Source organism: Hyperolius riggenbachi, chromosome 11 (genome assembly GCF_040937935.1).
Source record: "Hyperolius riggenbachi isolate aHypRig1 chromosome 11, aHypRig1.pri, whole genome shotgun sequence".
NCBI lineage: Eukaryota > Metazoa > Chordata > Amphibia > Anura > Hyperoliidae > Hyperolius > Hyperolius riggenbachi.
This window is the reverse complement of record NC_090656.1, coordinates 157,827,028-157,848,932: the sequence shown is the minus strand read 5'-3', so window position 1 is coordinate 157,848,932 and position 21,905 is coordinate 157,827,028. Positions and strand designations below refer to the sequence as shown.

The 21,905-nt window shown below is 44.1% G+C and overlaps 1 protein-coding gene across 1 annotated transcript in view; it reads left to right on the top strand.

Annotated features, from left to right (window-relative positions):
• Nucleotides 1-21,905, top strand: part of BSCL2 (BSCL2 lipid droplet biogenesis associated, seipin) — a 354,626-nt gene that overhangs the window by 201,322 nt on the left and 131,399 nt on the right. Inside the window, exon 7 of the mRNA XM_068260670.1 lies at nt 15,126-15,195. Within this exon, the coding sequence (XP_068116771.1) occupies nt 15,126-15,195 (70 nt within the window). The remainder of the gene's footprint in view (nt 1-15,125; nt 15,196-21,905) is intronic.

The following is a 21,905-nucleotide window of genomic DNA, read 5'->3' as shown; positions in this document are numbered from 1 at the left end:
ACACATTACAAATCCCAAAGCGGAGAGATTGTAGGGACCTAAAGTCCCCAAACATACAACCACTCCAAATAATGATACCTCTGAAAAGTAGAATAACCAGATAACTTCTCAAAATTTTTAGATTTTATATAGAAGATAAAGAAGAAATAGGGAAGAGTAAAAGAAAAGAAAAGGAAAAAGATGAGAGAGTCTGAGCTACCAATTTCCCCAAAATGCTTCAATTTCTATAGAGCACTACTAATCCTATATCCAGAAACCTATATAAGGGCTTTAACCCAAAAACAAAGGGGACCATTCCCAAACCCTATTAAATCTATGGAGATTATCCGATAGTTGGGCCGAGAGATATTGTAGTTTATAAACATTAGCAACCCTAGCTAAGTACTCCTGCTTTGTGAGGCACTTAGAATCCTTCCAATGATAAGCAAATAGGCATCTTGCTGCCGTCAAATAATGGTTCACCAATCTTTGGATATGTGTTCTTGTTTTAGGAATAGGTTTTCCCAAAACACATAGCCAAGGTTCCTTATGAATCTCTATATCAATCTGAGAATGTATAGTATCTCTAATCATATCCCAATAAGCTTGTATTTTAGCACAACCCCAAAACAAATGATACATAGAAACAACTTGACCACAGGCTCGCCAGCATAGAGATGAAACAGAATGATAACATTTATGTAAACGTTCAGGAGTTCTGTACCACAAAATTAACATTTTGAAAATGTTCTCCTTAGTAGTTACACATAACAAACTTTTAGCTATATTAGACCAGATCTTAACCCATTCCTCTAAGGAAGTAGTAGTGTTGCACATAGAGTCCCAGTATTTCATATAGCTTAATTGAAAATCTGATGAATCCTTGGTTGGGTTATTGATCCAAGAATAAAGCTGTGAAATGATACCTTTGGATGTAGGGCCCATATACCATTAAATTCCGATTTCCCAGGAAATATCAGAGGAGAGATTGAGCGAAAAAAACTTCTGATTTGTTGATATTGAAGAAAGTGAGATTTCTCCAATTGTAAGCGATCTTTCAAGGATTCAAAGGAGTACAATTGGTTAGTGAAGGGGTCCAACAAATCCTCAATCCATAGTACCTGGTTTGTTTTCCATTTGAAAAAAGACAGCTCTGACATTCCTGGTAGAAACTGTGGATTGCCGAAGAGTGGCTGAAGACTTGTGTCCTTAGGGAGCAAGGTTATGGATCTATGTAGATGGTTCCAGAGCTTTAGATTAACTGAGATTGATGTGAGAATTTTAGCGCCAGATGGGACTGTCTTATTTGCATAAAATAGAGCAGAGCTAGGGTGCCAAGGTGCAAATTGTAGAAATTCTATTTGAGCCCATGGTGCATGGGGAGATTTAGACCACCATGCTAGCATTTGCCTAAGCCGACAAGCAATGCAATAATTATAAATGTTTGGCACTGACAGACCCCCAAATTGCCTTTGAAGCATAAGAGTACGTCGAGCAATCCGTGGAGGTCTGTGATGCCAGATAAAGTGAAATAGCTTCTTCTGTAAACTTTGAAAAAGAGAGCGTGGGATCCATAGAGGCATAACAGACATTAAATATACCAATTTAGGAAGGGAATTAATTTTAAATGACGTCATCCTGCCCAACCATGAAATATGAAGAGAGTCCCATTTAGTTAGATTCCCGTTAATCTTCTGAATCATTGGAATAATATTTAGCTGTACTGCCTCATTAGTATGTCGAGGAATCGGCACCCCTAAATATTTCAGGGCTGGGGAGTCGGTACAAATATCCACCCACTCCGACTCCTCAGTTTAGGATTCCACCGACTCCTCGACTCCGACTCCTCTAATTTGCATATTACAATCTTGTTGATTGAAAGTATGTAACATGAAATTCGTCTCTTAACTGCCAACGCTTAGGAATTTTAAAAGACAACTGAAGTGAGAAGGATATGGAGACTGCCATATTTATTCCCTTTAGTCATAGACTAAAACTAGTCCTTGGTAAGAGTACTTGTAAAAGGTACAGGCCGGAACAAAGAACATCTATCAGGCCCTAGGCAATGTGACTGTGGGTACATGTAAGAGTGATGTGCAGGTACTCTGCAGGGGAATAAGGAGATTCTTCCTCTATTACACATTCTTCATGCACAATCTGAACCAGGGTTTATGGGTGATAGACAACACCTCTGTGTTCAATGTGCACAACATTCTCAGTGGATTCCCTGCAGCTCTGTGGATAGTGCATAGAGTATATTACTACTGTGTAACAAAGTAAACCTGAGACAGATGAAATTAAAGTTTTATACATACCTGGGTCTTCCTCCAGCCCCCTCCAGGCTAATCAGTCCCTCGCTGTCCTCCTCCGCCACCTTGATCTTCTGCTATGAGTCCAGGTACTTGAGCCAGTCTGGCATAGTGCGCATGCACACACTCCGCCGCCGGGAGCATACTACACCTGCGCGGCACTGTTGCGCAGGTGCAGAATGCTCCTGGCGGTGGAAGCGGCATACAGCCGGACTGCGCTGACTGGCTGAATTACCAGGACTCATAGCAGAAGATCCAGGTGGTGGAGGTGGACAGCGAGGGACTGATTAGCCTAAAGGGAGCTGGAAGAAGCCCCAGGTATGTGTAACACATTTCTTTTCATCATTCTCATGTACCATTTAATTCGTAGTCACCAAACCAAATTTTAACAACATATCAAAGAGAGTGCTTACATTTGCATAAATCAGAATCAACACAGAATTATTTCCATCTCATTGACCATCTCTATTAGTGACACGGCTACACACATCAGGCTTTATACATACAGCATAGATGTTATTTTATATATATGAGATTCCTGTGCACACATCATATATACAGTCACAATCAGATGTGTATATCTGACTTCAAAAATACGGGGACTGCTTTATTGAAGCAGCACAAGTAACTAATTTTGATTGGTTTATTACATTTTTGTGGACTAAGCACAGCTATTACTGTATGTATAAATTATTTATGATGATGATGATTATCTGAGAAATAGAACATTTTATCATATTTTCTATTTTAATTACAGTTTAAATTCATTAGGAGTCGGTGCATTTTTTCCCGACTCCGACTCCAGGCACCCAAAATTGCCTCCACTCCGACTCTACGACTCCGACTCCACAGCCCTGAAACATTTTAAGGAGTCTGATTGCAATTTGTAAGCAAAATGATCTCTCAAAGATAACATTTCTGAAGGTGATAAGTAGAAAGACAAAACTTCTGATTTCAAATCATTAATTTTGCAATTTGAATACAAGCCAAACTCACATAGTTCTTTTTGCAAGGCAGAGGCACATCGTCCGCAAACAATGAAAGTTTATAATTAGAGTCCCCATGAACTATTCCCGATACATCAGGGTTGCCCCTTATCCTAACAGCCAGCGGCTCTATAGATAATGCAAATAATCATTGGAAAAAAGGGGCAACCCTGACGTGTACCGTTTGTTATAGAGAAATAGTCATGGGGATTGGAATATGGAAGTTTAAGGGCTACCTTTGGAGAGGAGTACAGCTTCAGGAAGATACCAGAAAATCCCATATGAGATAGACATTGATACAAAAAAGGCCAACTCAAACGATCAAAAGCCTTCTCTGCATCAAGGCTAAGTAACACTGAAGGCAAATGCTTATGATTAATAATATTGACAATATTGAATGCTCTTCTAATATTATGCCCTGCATATCTCCCTCTAATAAAGCCTACCTGGTCTGGATGGATCAACGCGGGCATGAGAAGTGAGAGTCTGTTGGCCAAAATTTTAGTGAAAATTTTAAATCCACATTTAAAAGAGAAATGGGTATATAGCTTCTAAAGTCCAGAGGATCTTTTTGAGGTTTAGGGATAACAACCATATGTGATTGTAAAAAAAAGAAGGAATTTGCTCTGATAATAAAAATGCATTATATAAATGTAACATTTTTGGAATGAGAACATCTGCATACTTCTTGTAATATGCCCCCGAAAATCCATCCGGACCAGGTGCCTTGTGTGACTTAAAGCAGTGGTTCCCAACCTTTTCCGGCCGGGGAACACTTTCCGACCAAATTTTTCTCCGGGGAACGGCCGGGGGGGGGGGGCGCCGGGTGTTTGCGCGACCTAGTGGACAGTGCCGTGTGCAGCAGGCTATGGGGGGCTGGGGTGCGGCTGCATAGCTAGCATAGTTGCCCCAGTATAGGGAGTTTAGTTGCCTCAGTATAGCTAGTATAGTGCCCCAGTTTAGCCAGTATAGTGCCCCAGTATAGCCAGAATAGTACCTTTACAGCGGCCGCTCTCCCCTCTCCAGCGCATGTATTTATTCAAGCAGTGTATCTCCCGGCTGCTCTGTGTGATGCGGCAGGAAGCAGAGCAGCGGCTTCCTGTAACGGCGATATGTATCGCCGTTACTATGGTAACCGAGCCCTGCTTCCTGCGCATCACACACAGAGCAGCTGGGAGGTATACTGCTTGAATAAATACATGCGCTGGAGAGGGGAGAGCGGCCGCTGCTAAGGTAATAAAAGCGGCGGCCGCGGGGACGGGCGGGAGGGGGGAGGAAGAGGACAGTCCTGCGTCCCGCGGACCACAGGTTGGGGATCCCCGCACGGCACACCAGGCAACATCCCGCGGCACACTAGTTTGCCGCGGAACAGCGGTTGGGAAACACTGACTTAAAGGACTTACGAGCCCAAATAAAATAAAAAATGGTTAAGTACCTGCCTGAAATTTGAATGCACGGAGGACGCCATCCGCGCCCTCCATGCAGCTCCGCCAGGTCCCCGCAGTTAAATCGTACCCCCGGGCCGCTCCCGACCCGGGTCGGGCTCTTCTGCCTCTAGCAAAATGGCCGCCTGAGCTGGCTGCGGCTGCGCAGACTGACACGAGTGTGGCTGCACAGCTCTAGGGCCTCCCCCCGATCCACGCTACAGGAAACAGCATGGATCGGGGGGGGCCTAGAGCTGTGCAGCCGCACTCGCATCTGTGAGGACTGCGCAGCTGCGGCCAGCTCAGGTGGCCATTTTGCTAAAGGCAGGAGAGCCTGACACGGGCTGTGGGGTCGGGAGGGGCCCAGGAGGACAATTTTACTCCGGGGACCTGGCGGAACTGCACGGAGGGCGGGGATGGCATCCTCCGTGCAGGCAGGTACTTAAAGGGAGTCTGAAGCGAGAATAAATCTCGCTTCAGACCTCATAGTCAGCAGGGGCATGTGTGCCCTTTTAAAACGCCGCTATCCCGCGGCTAAATGGGGGTCCCTTACCCCCCGAAATCCCCTCCGAGCAGCGGGGAATCTCTTCCGGATAGAGGCAGGGCTAACCGCCGCAGCCTTGCTTCACGCATGTCTGTCAGAGCTTATCTCCGCCTCTCCCACGCCCCTCTCAGTCTTCCTTCGCTGAGAGGGGCGGGGGAGAGGCGGTGATGCGCCACTGATAGACGGCGCTGAGAGGCAGGGCTGCAGCCGTTAGCCCTGCCTCAACCGCAGCAAAATCTACAACCAAGTTGGTTGTAGATTTTGCAGGGGGGGGGGTTGGGGGGTCAGGGACCCTCGTTTAGCCGCGGGATAGCGGCGTTTTAGCAGGGGCACACATGCCCCTGCTGACTATGAGACAAGAAGCGAGATTTATTCTCGCTTCAGTGTCTCTTTAACTTTTTTTATTATTTGGCCTCGTAAGTCCTTTAAGAGTCTGTGGGCCCTATTTCCCTTTTCATAAAATAATTGACGAGTAAACAGGATAGATCTTTCTACCCTCTTAAACTGAACATCTGAAAGTTCTTTTCGTGAGGCCTTCAGTTGATTATATGTTTCCAGTAAAGGATTATTTTTAAAACAAAGAGTGAGCGGAATTATATGTACTGTGATTTGAATTATCTATTTAAATTCGTGGTTTTGTAAAGCCACATATATATATGGTAGGCGGTTTCTAATTACGAATAATGATTACTACTGTATAGTCACTTTGTTCTTGTGATGTTGTTTTGGGATGGGATGTGGAGCGCTTGTGTCTGTTTGTGCTGCCGCCGTCTGATCCGGCTGCTCTGGCGTCTCCCGCCCCTTCCCCGGGGCCTGCGTGCGGAGGGGCGGGGCTTGGCGGACGCGCCGGGTGTGCTATTGGGCGCGCCCGTCGTGTCTGCCTGCTCCGCCCCTCCGCTCGCATTGGCCCTGGTGTGGGGGCGGGAGGCGCCGTATACGCGGTCGGATTGGATGGCGGCCTACATATAGGCGCAGCGTGGTCCACAGAGAGACACGCCTCCTGAAGAAGCCGGCAGAGTCCGGCGAAATCGATCGAGGACGCCGTCCTCCACCATGAGGTCTTCCCCTCCACGCCTCCATGCTGCCTAAACCAGGTGCTGCATCCCTCTCTACATACCTCCATCCCCAGAGACTCGGCCAGTCTTTCCAGGCTTTATCACAGCAGACCAACAACAGACCGGTGGATACAGTAAGAGCCCTGAGGGCACCTCAATTGCACATGCACATGCGGCCTGCACAGAGACAATGACAATATTGCCATGCACCATGTTTGCTTGCTTTGCATTGTGAATTGGCTAGCACTGGATGTGCCTTACTGCTGTTTCAATCTGACACATGCTGCTATTTGATGTGCCTGTTTGCCAAAAGTTCCCTAGGAATCACACTGCATGTGCTATGCTATGCTATAATACAGGACTGCACTCTGCCATATCAATGCACTCTGCCATATCAATACACTATACTGAGGTGACTTGTTAGCCTGATGGGACGCTGAGTACTCCATTTATTTCATTGGAAGATCGTATGCACAATATAGAAGGCTATATGACATGAAGGAATCATTATGCACTGGATGAATGCTCTGGAATCCATTTTTTCAAATGAACTTTCTATGATATCCAAAAGTCTTTACTTGTGAGGGATTCGGCAGCATTTTTTCATAACAAGGTTTTGATCTATTTTTGCAGGGCTGCGCAGCCATTAACACGTGTGCACACGATCCAGAGACATATCTCTGTTCAGGAGGGGGAGAGTACAGGGGACGCCTGGGCGGGTATGTGCATGGATGGGGTGGGGGATGGGCTAGATGGTGGGATTTTTTATCTTGCAGTTTTTAATAATGAGCATATGTTTGAATAAAGTTTTGTATTTTTGAATAAGACTGATTTGTATTCAATCAGGTCTCACTCCTCCTTTACCCTATCTCATAGTTTGTACTATTATTTTTAAAACGTTCTTCTAGCCTAATTAGTTTAGAATATAATTTATCAGTAGTTAGTTGTGCCTCCCTTTTACGTTTAGATGCCAAAGCTATAATTTTCCCTCTAACTGTGGCCTTGTGCCTCCCATAATGTTGCTTGCGAATTGACTGACCCCTCATTATGAGTAAAAAAACTCCTGTATGGCTTCCAATATCTCTAAAGAAGTGGAGGCATTGGTAAGCAAACTGTTATTAAAGAGGAACTTCAGCCTAAACAAACATACTGTCATTAAGTTACATTAGTTAGGTTAATTAAAATAGATGGGTAATATAATCTCTTACCCACCCTGTTTTAAAAGAGCAGGCAAATGTTTGATTTCATGATGGCAGCCATCTTTTTGGTTGAAAGGAGGTGACAGGGAGCATGATACACAGTTCCAACTGTCCTGTGTGCTGAGCACCTCTCCCAGTTGCTAGGCAACGTGATTAACCACATTGGAAATCCTATCATGCTCTGCACAGCTTCAGGGAAAAAAAGCCCAGGATTTTTTACTTTGGTGGGTGGAGCTTAGCTAAAAATGCAGCTAAAAATGATGCTTTGGTAAGAAAAACAAAGTTTTGATGCTGTGAAACTGTTAAAGAAACACCAAACCTTTTCAGTTCTGCTGAGTAGATTTTTAGTCCGGAGGTTCACTTTAAGTTTCCATGAGGTAGGAATTTGAGTGACCTGAGCTAAATAGAGATCAATATCAAGCGGGGCATGGTCCGACCAAGAAATAGGGCCAATATGAGCATCTTTCAGTGTAGATAGTAGCGTGGGGGAAATGAAAAAGTAGTCTAGCCTAGTAAAAGTACCATGGTTATGAGAGTAGAATGTGAAATCATTGTCTAGAGTATGAAGAATTCTCCCGGTGTCCAATAACCCATAGTGCTTTAACAAGTCCCTGAATTTTGGGAGGTTTTGCATAAATCAGAAAAATTTACAGGTAGAGTGGTTGATTTCCTATCTCTGGCAGGGGAAAAAACCCAAATTAAAATCCCCACTCACTATAACATTAGGACAATTAAAGGAGGAAATTTTCTTAAGAAATTTATCAAGGAAAGAGACTTGACCTTCATTTGGGGCATATACTGAGGCAATAATGAATGTCACACCATGCAATGAACCTTTTAGAATAATAAAATGTCCCCACGAATCAGACACTGTGAATGGGCAAGTATGTCTTATTAAGATCGCCACTCGAACATTTTTCGTACATGCACTTGCTAGAAACGAACCTGGATAATTTCTACTCTTAAGGTGACCGGGACCCTTTTCTGAAAATCTGGTTTCCTGAAGTAGTACGAAGTCCGCCTTTGAACACTCCAGGTCTCTTAAAGCGAGATATCGTTTGCAAATTGAATTAAGACCTTTTGCGTTCAATGTCAGAAACGTAACCATTATCTAACATTAGGATGCATACGTATCTGATATCACAGTGATCCGAGAGGAAACCAACCTCATACTATAAACTCAGTGCACTTTGAAAAATAGGGCAGCTCAGACTCTTAAAGACAGGAGAAGATAGAAAGAAGTAGAAAAAGAAGTTGGAACGAAAAAGAAAGAGAGAGAAAAATAAACAGAAGAAACTCCACCAGAAAATGGTGGGCTGCACCATATGCAGTTAACTGTACAATATGAACTCCTAAAAGGAATAATACTAAAAACTGCATATGGTACAAAGACCTACTATCGATGGGATGTAATGCACAATCTCATTGGGTATGACCCACTTCATACCCATGTTGAGGGAGCATGGAACACTCGCCCAAACGGCAATCCCATGACCCAGTTACTCCCAGGCTCGGATTAGCTAAATTTTAAGTAAACATAATATATTCAGTAAACCTTACATATAAGCATATATAAACATATAAACCTATGGTGAATCTGGCACCCTAGCTGAAGCTCTCTGTTAATTAGGAGATGGAAAGGCAGGAGAAAGTAGAGGAGGATTTACATCCTGGGAGGGAGCTTTCTCTGGACTTTTCGGGAGAGTGAGCCCCATTCCTTTAAGCAGGTCTCCAGCATCTGCAGGATCAGATATGGCGTGATAGACAACATCTTGCACAACAATTAGCTTAAAGGGATATCCCCATCTGTATGAAATACCTTTATCCCGGAGAAGTGTGGGGACCGGGCGAAGCTTATGACGTTTCGCCAAGGTAATGGGAGATATATCGCTCAGGATTTGAATTTTTGTGTCCAAGAACAAGTATGATTGTATATTCCTGGTAGCCAATGTGAAGATTTCCTTCACTTCATAATAATGAAAACGCACTATTATATCTTTCAATAGTGGGGCGTCGGTAGGTCTTGGGCCTACCGACGCCCTATCAAACCTCCACATTTCCTTCGGCGTCTCCGGGGAGAGGGAGATAAAAAGATCAGTTACATACTGTTTCATATCCTGCGGACGAACCGAGCCAGGGACCCCTCTTAGTCTCAAATTCTGCATCCTGTCACGATTCTCCTGGTCCTCCATCAACCGGTGTAGTGTGGAAACAGAGGCAGTTGTTTTCTGCCTCTAAGAAATCACATCGCTGCTGGAGTGACGTCACTTCTTTCTCCAAGATGGAGGTGCGGGAAAGAACCGAAGTGACATCAGCCTTTAACTCCGCTAAAGCGGCTGTAATCATATCCTTCACTGATTGGGATACCTTGACAAGAAGGTCCGCCAGACATCCTTCCAACACTCCTTTGTTAATATAGCCCGAAACGGGATCCGTCTGTATGTCCTTAGACGCCATCTTAGGGTGGGAGTGTGGACCAGGCCTCAAAAGGAATGAATTACACTGTTCTTAAGTAATTTGGGCTATGTCTTTTGCCGGTGCCCAAATTAGCTTCTGAGCACTGCCATAGCCGAAATTCACATTATGGCCTATGGCGGCGCATGGTGCGCCCAAATTTGTCAGCGCCTATTTGTTTTGCTTCGCACTGAACAACTCTGCTGTACTTTGCACCTCTGTTTACCTATTAATACATTGTCTATTGTCCACCCTTGCTGGAAGGGTGTTACCTCTTATTTCCAGGTGCTACAGAGAGTGATTTCTTAACCCGAGTAAGGTCGGGTTTGTTCTCTTCACCTGCCTTTACAGTGGTTGCCATTGAGGTAACCCATGTTTGTAAGTATCACTCTTGGTCACTTGAGAAACCTTGATTTGGTACATACCACATTATATTGGTCTCTCTGTGTTTCTCTTTTAGTTGATGATATACAGTAAGTGTATGTTTTATCCATTGATGGTTTGTACACCTGAAGAAGGGGGTCATCTTGAAACATGTCAAGTGAAGATACAGAGGCGCCAAAAGGATAAAACACGATAAAATGTTTAAAATATTTAGGTGGCGGCGGTGGACCGACCACTCAGAAACAGACTTGATACTGTCGTAAGTAACAAAAAGGCAATTTATTTACATACTCCACGAACAATAACAGCAACGGGCACAATCCCGCTTCATCAGGCATTAAACAACGGGAGTATCATACAACTGTAGGTCTGAGACACGCTTGGTCTGAGAGGTGCCAAGCGTGTCTCAGACCTACAGTTGTATGATACTCCCGTTGTTTAATGCCTGATGAAGCGGGATTGTGCCCGTTGCTGTTATTGTTCGTGGAGTATGTAAATAAATTGCCTTTTTGTTACTTACGACAGTATCAAGTCTGTTTCTGAGTGGTCGGTCCACCGCCGCCACCTGAATATTTTAAACAATTTATCGTGTTTTATCCTTTTGGCGCCTCTGTATCTTCACTTGTCAAGAATTCCACCCTCGGTGGAAGGGTGATATACCCCTTTTCTTCTTCTTCAGAGAGTGACATCTTAATCCTGAGTGGGGACAGGTCTAATCTCCTCACCTGCCTATACAGTGGTTACCTTGGTGGTAACCCATGTTTGTGAGTATAATACTATCTTGTCAATTATTCACCTTGATCCAATACATACTACACTATACTGGGCTCTCGGTATCTCTGCTTTATCTTGAAACATGTAGTGTGCAACCTTGTTCATGTAATTCCAGTTAGTTACCTAGTAATGGTGTTTTCAGTAATCTTCCAGGGCATTCATTGAGATGTGCTTCTCCACATATAGGAAATAGCACCTCCACAAAAGTGAAAAAAAAAAAAGAGCCCTATCAGTGCTAGGTGACAAGTACTTATCAGCCCCTACACACTCCTAGGAGTTCTAGTTTACCATGAGCTCGCTGAGCAAGAAGTACCAATTAAATAGGCATAATTTAAGCCTGAAAACCAGTCACCACCCGAAAAACTCAGTGCTGGTTGTTTGCTATGTAACTGCTGAAAATATGCAACAAAGTAATTGGAAATACATTCATTAAGGTCGAGTTCAGTTGGAGCTGCTTTTTTCGAAAACCGGTGCCAACAAGATCAAAATATACTAAAAACGGTTAGCGGGGGAGTTTGCTTTCAAATAGAAGACACAAACATTCTATTTCAAAATATGCTTTATTTAGAAAAATTCCGCTTGCGACATTGCCTTGCCTATATCATCCACTAAATGCATTGCACCCTAAAACTCCACCAGTATGCAAATGCATATATTAACTCTTCAAGGTCAGAATCCTACAAGGGTACTACATTATTTTGTTTAAATAATACAATACAATACAATAATACAATACAATAACATTTCTATAGCGCTTTTCTCCCATAGGACTCAAAGCGCTTAGGCTCTCTCAGATTCAGTAATTAGTAGGATGAAGTATTCACACAACAAAAGTTATATTTCTGCAAATGCCAAACTGAACAGGTGGGTTTTCAGTCTGGATTTAAACACGTCCAGGGATGGAGCTGTCCTGATCTGTTGAGGTAAGGAGTTCCAAAACGTAGGGGCAGCATGACAGAAGGCTCTGGGACCAAAAGTTTCCAAGTGGACTCTGGGTATGACTAGATTATTAGAACCTGTTGATCTGAGAATGCGGGGATTGCTACGTAGCTGCAACATATCTTTCATGTATCCAGGGCCTAGATTATTCAGAGATTTAAATGTCAGTAGGCCGATCTTGAATAGGACCCTCCATTCTATAGGTAGCCAGTGAAGGGAGTGCAGGACTGGCGTTATGTGGCAGTGACGGGGTTGGTTGGTTAGCAGTCTGGCAGCAGTATTCTGTATCAGCTGTAGACGGTACAAGACCTTTTTTGGAAGGCCAGTGTAGAGAGCATTGCAGTAGTCCAGTCGGGATGTGATGAAGGCGTGGACTAAGGTTGGCAGATCTTCTGGGGGTATGAGGTGCTTGATTTTTGCAATGTTCTTCAGGTGAAAATAGGATGATTTCACCACAGCAGAGATTTGAGTTCTGAAGTTTAAATCCCAATCAATTAGAACTCCCAGGCTACGCACATGATCAGAGCTGCGTAGATCCGTGCCTCCTATTCCCAGTGGTGAAGACTGCAAGTTAAGTTGTTTTGTTATCATGCTCTGCCCTCCAATCAGAAGGACTTCAGTTTTGTCTGCATTTAGTTTCAGCCAGTTGTCGTTCATCCATTTCTGTAGTTCACGTAGTTATCAGGCTTTTTAAATTAAAATAAGTGATACTTACCCGGGGCTTCATCCAGCCCCAATCTCCCAGCATGTCCCTTAGCCGCAGCTCCGCCGTCAGCTGTTCGCCGCCGTTGCCTCCCGGTCCCTGGCGATGACGTCAGGTCGACCTCCAGGTACTGTACTGCGCCTGCACAAGCGGTGCTGTCAATCACCGCCACGTGGATCTGTGCGTACTGCGCAGGCTCAGGACTACGTCCACGTGACGTCATCGCCGGGGATCGGGAGGCAGTGGCGGCTGAAGGTGGAGCGGGACGTACTGGGAGATTAGGGCTGGACGAAGCCCCGGATAAGTAGCACTTCTTTTCATTTAAAAAGCCTGATAACTCCTTTAAAGCACCTGGAAAACATTGTCTCATATGCAATTTACTTTTTCTCCTGAGTTTTTTCCCCAGACGATATTTGCACACCTTGTCATTAAATGCCTTTTAAACCAGTGGCAAGCAAGAAAATACTCCAAAATAATTGTGATAGTTCTTTTTCCCCATTTTTTTTAAGGTAATTTTTCAAATGTAAAATGCTAAAGTTACTTTACAGGGAACCTAAAGGAAACAGTATATGAAAGCTGCCATATTAATTTCCTTTTAAACAATACCAGTTGCCTGGCAGCCCTGCTGGTCTAATTGGCTGCAGTAGTGATTGATTCAAACCAGAAACAAGCACCCAGCTAATCTTGTCAGATTTGATACATGTCAGAAACATCTGATCTGCTGCATGCTTGTTCATGGTTTATGGCTAAACATATTAGAGGGAGATAATCGGCAGGATAGCCAGGCAACTAGTATCGCTTAAAGGACAACTGTAGTGAAAAGGTATGTGGAGTCTGGCATATTTATTTCCTTTTAAACAATACCAGTTGCCTGGCAGCCCTGCTGATGTATTTGGCTGCAGTGGTGTTGTCTGACTAACACTAGACACAAGCATGCAACTAATCTAGTCACATCTGACAATATTGTCAGAAACACCTGATCTGCATATGCTTGTTCATGGTCTACGGCTGAAAGTATTAGAGGCAGAGGATCAACAAGGCAGCCAGGCAACTGGTATTGCATAAAAGGAAATAAATATGGCAGCCTCCATATAACTCTCACCTCAGGTTCGCTTTAAGGGCTCTGCTCCTGACACAGGAGGCCAGAGTTCGAATTTTGGCTCTTCCTGTTCAGTAAGCCAGCACCTATCCTGTAAGGAGACCTTGGACAAGTTTTCCTAATACTGCTACTGCCTACTGAGCGCCCCCTAGTGGCTGCAGCTTTGGTACTTTGAGTCCGCTAGGAGAAAAGCAGGATAATAATGTGCATTGTCTTGGCAATACACAGTCTAATTTACTAATCCATCTAGCTTCTTTCTGTATTTTTCATGGTCAAATAATCCATTATCATCCAACATAGCTGTGGTACACCATGACCACACTTGTCTTGCCACTTGTGCTATGGGGTTGTTGGATCAGATGTTGTAGTACAGGTTGTCTCTTCTTGAATCCTGAGCTTTACACTTTGAATTTGTCCCCTACTTGTACAAGACTGGAAGGATACTTCAATGCGTGTATCATATACTTACTGTTGCAAGTATAGACATAATGTATACAAATGTTCTGTGTGGATGTCTATACAAGTCATCTCTTTGAAAGAGTTGCAGCTGCTAAATGACAAGCATGACAACGTGGCCCTCTGCATTAATAATAATTCTAACATTTTATAGTGCTTTTCTCCTGTCAGACTCAAAGTGCTTGAGAGCTTTAGCCTCTAAGGGCTTGTTTCCACTGTTGCGACGCGATTTCGCCGGCATTCCGACGCTTGTAAAAACGCATGCGGATGCGTTTCCGCATGCGTTTTTACCCGCGATTTCGCATGGCAGGGTGCCATGCGAAATTAACCATGACACTGCCAGGGCAAAATAAAATTGAAAAAGGTGCGAAATCGCGGGTAAAAACGCATCTAACAAACGCATGCGTTTTTACTATTAAATACATTAGCGGCGATTCGCATGCATTCCACTCGCAGGCGAATTCGTTGGCTCTTTTGTGCGTTTTTTTACCGCTGAAAAAAACGCACCTCAACAACGCTACAGTGGAAACAGGCCCATCCACTTGCATTACATGTGCGAATCTGCATGCGTTGGACGCATGCAGATTCGCGATAGTGGAAACGAGCCCTAAGTGCGGGCTCAAAAGGTCACCCTGCAGTGTTAGGGAGTCTTGACCAAGGACTCTTTATTGAATAGAAGTTTATATTTATGGATAAACTGGAAAGGATGGAATTTCTGTTGCCTGTTTCACCATGAGGAAGATGAGGAGTTCAGGAATGAAAGGAGATTATGAAGTAAAAATCCTGATTTTTTACTGGTGTTTAAATTTGCCTTTTCCAGGGTGATCGGGGGCAGGGCAGCACTGAAACTGGGACAACAGCGATGCAAGGACGACAATCCTTAGAGACAGGTAAGGCCACTTCTAGTCTAATGGTTTGATACTAGTTACACAAATGGAGACTGCACACAATTGGCTTCAATAATCAACTAAATTAGCAGCATACAGAGGTACACGACATGTTTCGGGCGGAGCCCTTCCTCAGATGTGCCACAGCCTTCATCAGTGACCCCTAAATACTCACCCACAGGAAGTCATAAGGCCAACTCGGTCACATGATCAACATCAATATTTACAACAATTTTTAAAGAGAACTCGAGGTGTGTTTAAGGAATGTTATCTGCATACAGAGGCTGGATCTGCCTATACAGCCCAGCCTCTGTTGCTATCCCACACCCCACTAAAGTCCCCCTGCACTCTGCAATCCCTCATAAATCACAGCCGTGCTGTGAGGCTGTGTTTACATATGTAGTGTCAGTCTCAGCTGCTCCCCCTCCTTCTGCATAGCTCTGGTCCCTGCCCCCGTCCCTTCCCTCCAATCAGCAGGGAGGGAAGGGATGCAGGCGGGGACTGGAGTTCTGCAGGAGGCGGGGAGAGCAGCAGACTGACACTATAGAGATAAACACAGCCAGCTCTGACAAGCTGTTTGTCAGCAGCGTGGCTGTGATTTATGAGGGATTGCAGAGTGCAGGGGGACCTTAGGGGGGTTTGGGATAGCAACAGAGGCTGGGCTGTATAGGCAGATCCAGCCTCTGTATACAGATAATAATCTTCAAACCCACCTCGGGTTCTCTTTAAAGTCCAAATATAACATACTGTTTCTGTAGAACTACACCCAGTTAGCTACTGAGGAATAGGTCGCCCAGATACGTCCATAACAATAATTTGCACAATTATTGTATCATATACACTCAGAGCCGGGACAAGATCCTTCAGCACCCAAGGCTGAGACAGCAAAGTGCGCCCCTCCATCCCTCCCACCCCAGCCGTCACACACTGATTGCTATTAGACTAAGAGGCACCCCAGGGCCCCCAACCTCCCCATCTCTAGTTATCTGGTTTGCAGTAACTGTCATGTATCCCCTTTTCTTATTTCTTTCTGCTTCAAACACAATAGGAAATGATAGCTGAGTGAGTTGTGCGCCCCCTCCTACACTGCACCCTGAGGCTGGAGCCTCTCCAGCCTCTGCCTCGGCCCGGCCCTGTATACACTTAATAATGATTATTAACGATGCCAATCTTGACACAATCCTGTTTCAGACATTCTGTGCAATTAGTTCAACCGGGAAGTAAGAAACATTTCAAACTCTCATTAAGACCATTGGGATATATGCAATTGAATTTCCTGATCCATTTAGCCTCACGTTGTAACAGCAACTTCTTCCTATCACCACCTCTTAAAAGTTTTGGCACCTCTTTCACCACAAACCACCGTAACTGTCTGGCACTGTGAAGGTGAGTGAAGAAAATGCCTGGATACAGACCTCTCAAACTTTTTTTTTTTTCCCCAATGCAAAATTTGCAGCATTTCTTTTGTGCTCCTGTATTCACTGTTTCACTGGCCTCTCCGTTTTCCCAATATACACCTACCCACAGGAACACATGAGGCCGTATATCACATACAAACTCGAGCATGAAAAGCTGCCCCTGATGGGTATGTTTGCACCTGTGGAAGGATGGGAGATGCTGCCAACTTTCATGATGGCACCACAACAGTTACAGCTTAGACATGGTAATGTACCCTTACTCGCTCTCAGTGCCTTCTCTTTATGTCTAATAGCAATATCTGACTTACATACCCAATTTTTTATGGTCTTTCCCCTGCGGTATGCAAATACTGGAGGTTCAAACAAAGAGCTTCCCAAATTCCTTGTCCTTTGAGGATCGGCCAAAATTTCCGCACCACCGAGCGGATCCATTCTGACAAGTACCCGTAGTTGCTCACAAAGGGCAACCGGTCAGACACATTTTCCACCTTGGGTAACAGCAGATCTTCCCTAGCCATAGACCTTACCTCCCCACTTACCTTTTTTCAACCATTTTAGTTATCAAACCTTCCGCTGCCTTGTCATAGTATGCAATTTTCGACGAAATATGCAGGGCTCTCAAAAATTGTCACTTGGGAATGTCCTTTTTAACAGTCATTGCGTGAAAACTGTCTGTCCACAACAGATTATTGCATTTAGTCGGTTTTGATACAAACTTGTGACTTCCCATGTTCGTTGCTGATAGTCACATCCAAGTAGTTAATACTACTCGAGGACCAATCTGCCATGAATTTGATGGTGGGATGGGCCAAATTGGCTTCTTCCAACATCATTTCAAATAATTCAACCGGGCCATTCCATAACAAAAGTATGTTGTCCACAAAGTGAAAAATATGCTTACCATAGGTCTCGTGGTCGATAAACATGCTCTTCTCCAGGTCTGTGAGGAACAGGTTTGCTTTGCAAATGAAGGGGCCACTGGGGAACCCATGCTCGTACCTTGACATTAGATATAAAATTCATTGAGAAAACGAAAATAGTTGGAACATAAAAATAAGTTCCAAGGCATCCATAATAAAAAAGTTTTACATTAGGAAGCGTCGTTTCTAACAACTTTTTCTCGATACGTCGCATGACCTCTTTGTGAGGGATTGTAAACAGACTTTGAATATCCAATGTACAGAGCAAGAGGTTCTCCGGAATGGTGCCTAACCTTTCTAGTCCACAGCAGGTCCTTTGTGTCTATCAAACAAATATCCACATTGTTCATTAATTCCTGCAAAAAAAGAATCAACATTTGGCTAGCGGGTAAAGTACCGGCCCAATGCCTGACATGATAGGCCTACCAGGCAGTGTATCAAGGCATTTGTGTATCTTTGGTAAAAGATACAAAATCGGTATCTGTGGATTATCTACTATTAGAAAAGCTGCTGTCTGATTATCTAGGATACCTTCCTCACTCCACTACTGCACCAAAAAATCCACTTTCTTTTTGATATCAATTGTCTGGTCTCGATCACACAATTTATAGTGACCTTCGCGATTTAACTGCTGCTGCACTTCCTGCCCATACTGGCACCTGTCTTGTACCATAAGAGCCCCCCATCTGCATTAATAATAATAATTATTGTTATTTAGTACTTACTGTATATAGCGCCAACATCTCACGCAGCGCTGTACAGAGTATATATTGTCTTGTCACTTAACTGTCCCTAAGAGGGGCTCACAATCTAATCCCTACTATAGTCCTATGTCTATGTATTTATCATGTAGTTTATGTATCATAGTCTAGGGCTATAGTCTAGGTGAAAAATGTGTCTGACCGGTTGCCCTTTGTGTGCAACTACGGGTACTTGTCAGAACGGCTCTGTGGTGCAGAAATTTTGTCACAGGAGCACAAAAGTAATGTCACAAATTTTGCATTGGGCAAAAAAAAAAGTATGAGACGCCTGTATCCAGGGACTTTCTTCACTCACGTCACAGTGTCAGCCAGTGCTTTGTGGGGGAAGAGGTGCCAAAACGTTTAAGAGGTGGTGATATGAAGAAGTTGTTGTTACAATATGAGGCTCAATGGATCAGCAAATTCAATTGTGTATATCCCAATTCTTAACGAGAACCTGAGTTTGAAATGTTTCTTGTAATGTGTTCCTTTCTTCCCGGTTGAACTACAGTAATTGCACAGAAGTCTGAAACAGGATTGAATCAAGATTGGTATTGTTAATAATTGTTATTAATTGTATATGATGGAATAATTGTGCAAATTATTGTTATGCACATATCCGGGCAACATATTCCTCAGTAGCTAACTGGTGTAGACACCAGTGGTGTATTTCCCCAGAAAGAGTACCATATATTCTCGAAAACAATTCAACCTCGTGTATAAATCGACTTCAATATTCAACCCTCTTAAGATGGAAATTTTTATGGACTCAAGTATACGTCTACCCTGCAGTTGCTCAGGAGTGGTTAATGACTTCCCTGCAAACAGTATTGCAGCCATTAACTCCTTCTGTCCCCCAAGTGCTGCAATTATTCACTTCCTTATATGCAGCCCAGTATTTCCCCCTGCCCCTTTTCTTTGTAATTATTGTGGCCAGGACTTTCAGACCTGTGTTTTTTTTGGCATTTCCTTTTCTCAAAATATCACTTACCACTGGGTAAATTGCTGCAAATGGGAATGTTACTATTAGTAAACACATTACCCAGTGTGCTCAGTGTTGCCTGTGACTCGTGTATGTCAACCCCTATACTTATATGACGTGAATCAGACCTACATTTCTAGACTCCTACTCGAGTATATACAGTATGTTTTATTTGGACTTTAAAGATTGTTGTATATATTGATGTTGATCATGTGACAGAGTTGGTCTTATGACTCCCTTTGGGTGGGTATTTAGGCGTCACTGGTGAAGGGTGTGGCACACCTGAGAAAGGGCTCCGCCCGAAATATGTTGTGTGCCTCTGTATGCTGCTAATACAGTTGTTTACTGAAGCCAATTGTCTGCCGTCTCCATTTGTGTTACTATTTGTGTGGTTTTGCAGGAGTGGTGTACCTGCAGGAGTCAGGCACTGGCACAAAGGTCTACAGTTAGGCCTACAAGGTGGGTGAAGTGTGAACATTGGAATCTAATGGTTTGATACCCTGTCACTGAAGACCGTTCACTACTTACATTATAATGTTGCAGATTACAGTGGGATAGATTTCTAATGTCATATACATTTACTTACATACATACATAATTAGATTAGTTGAAAAAAAGACATTTGGGCATAAAAGAAACACACACAAACTGTCTTTTATCCCCACATATCCCAGTTGATACAGGAGAAGTAAAAAAACCCTTACAAGGCTTGATCAATAATCCTTTCAAGGGAATAAAAATCCTTTACGGCTCCAGGTGGAAGTCAGATAAAATCCCTGGATCAACTCTGCAGGTAATTACTTAATTATAGCTGTGGATATCCTTCAATGCAAGGAAGGCGCCCAAGCCTCCTTTAAATGCAGATATAGAATTTGCTTTAACTACTTCCTGTGGTAAAATATTCCACATTTTAATCACTCTTACTATTAAGAATTCCTTCTTAAATAGATGGCAAAACCTTTTTTCTTCATACACAGATCATGCTCCCTAGTCCTTTGTACTAGCCTAGGGACAAAAAAAATATTTTTCATGCTTATGTATTGACCTCTGAGGTAACCTCTTCGCCATCTTTTTTCCAAGTTAAAAAAAGTCCAGTTTGTCCAGCCTTTCTTGGTAAGTGAGACCTTCCTTCCCTCTGATTAATGTAGTTGTCCGTCTTCTAGTGTTTCAATGCAGTGCAGTTTCTAGGCTAAAATACACCCAGGGCGAGGGTGTAAAAATTGCGCCCCCCGCCCCGAAGCAAGGTATGGGTGCCCGCAGTATAGGTTAGCCAGGTCTAGTTGCACTCAGTATAGATTCCCCCAGAATAGGTACCCCAGTATAGGTAGCCAGCTATAGGTCCCCCCAGTATAGGTAGCCAGGCATAGGTGAGCCAGTATAGTTGCCTCCGGTATAGGTTAGCCGGGTAGGTGCCTCCAGTATAGGTAGCCAGTATAGTTGCCCCCAGTATAGGTTAGATAGGCAGGCGTCCCCGGTAAAAGTTAGATAGGTAGGTGCCCCCAGTACAGGTTAGCTAGGTGGGTGCCTCTAATATAGGTAGCCAGAATAGTTGCCCCCAGCATAGGTTAGATAGGTAGATGCCCCCCCAGTATAGGTTTAGTTAGGTAGGGGCATCCAATATAGGTAGCCAGTATAGTTGTCACCTGTATAGGCTAGCTAGGTAGGTAGGTGCCCCCAATACAGGTTAGATAAGTTAATGCTCCCACTATAGGTTAGATAGGTAGCTGCCCCCCAGTATAGGTTAGGTAGGTGCCCCCCAGTATAGGTTAGATAGGTAGATGCCCCCCAGTATAGGTTAGATAGGTAGGTGCCTCCCAGTATAGGTTAGATTGGGTAGCTGCCCCCTCAGTATAGGTTAGATTAGGTAGCTGCCCCCTCAGTATAGGTAAGATTAGGTAGCTGCCCCCCAGGTTAGATAGGTAGTTGCCCCCCAGGTTAGATAGGTAGCTGCCCCCCAGGTTAGGTAGGTAGCTGCCCCCCAGGTTAGATAGATAGCTGCCCCCCAGTATAGGTTAGATAGGTAGCTGCCCCACAGTATAGGTTAGATAGGTAGCTGCCCCACAGTATACGTTAGATAGGTAGCTGCCCCCCAGTATAGGTTAGATAGGTAGGTGCCCCCCTGTATAGGTTAATTAGGTAGCTGCCCCCTCAGTATAGGTTAGATTAGGTAGCTGCCCCCCAGGTTAGATAGGTAGGTGCCCCCCAGTATAGGTTAGATAGGTAGGTGCCCCCCAGTATAGGTTAGATAGGTAGCTGCCCCCAGTATAGGTTAGATAGCTGCCCCCCAGTATAGGTTATATTAGGTAGGTGCCCCCCAGTATAGGTTAGATTAGGTAGGTGCCCCCCAGTATAGGTTAGATTAGGTAGGTGCCCCCCAGTATAGGTTAGATTAGGTAGCTGCCCCTCAGTATAGGTTAGATAGGTAGGTGCCCCCCAGGATAGGTTAGATAGGTAGGTGCCCCCCGGGATAGGTTAGATAGGTAGCTGCCCCAGTATAGGTTAGATTAGGTAGATGCCGCTTCAGTATAGCTTAGATTAGGTGGCTGCCCCCCAGTATAGGTTAGATTAGGTAGGTGCCCCCTAGTATATGTTAGATTAGGTAGCGGTCCCCCAGTATAGGTTAGATTAGGTAGGTGCCCCTCAGGATAGGTTC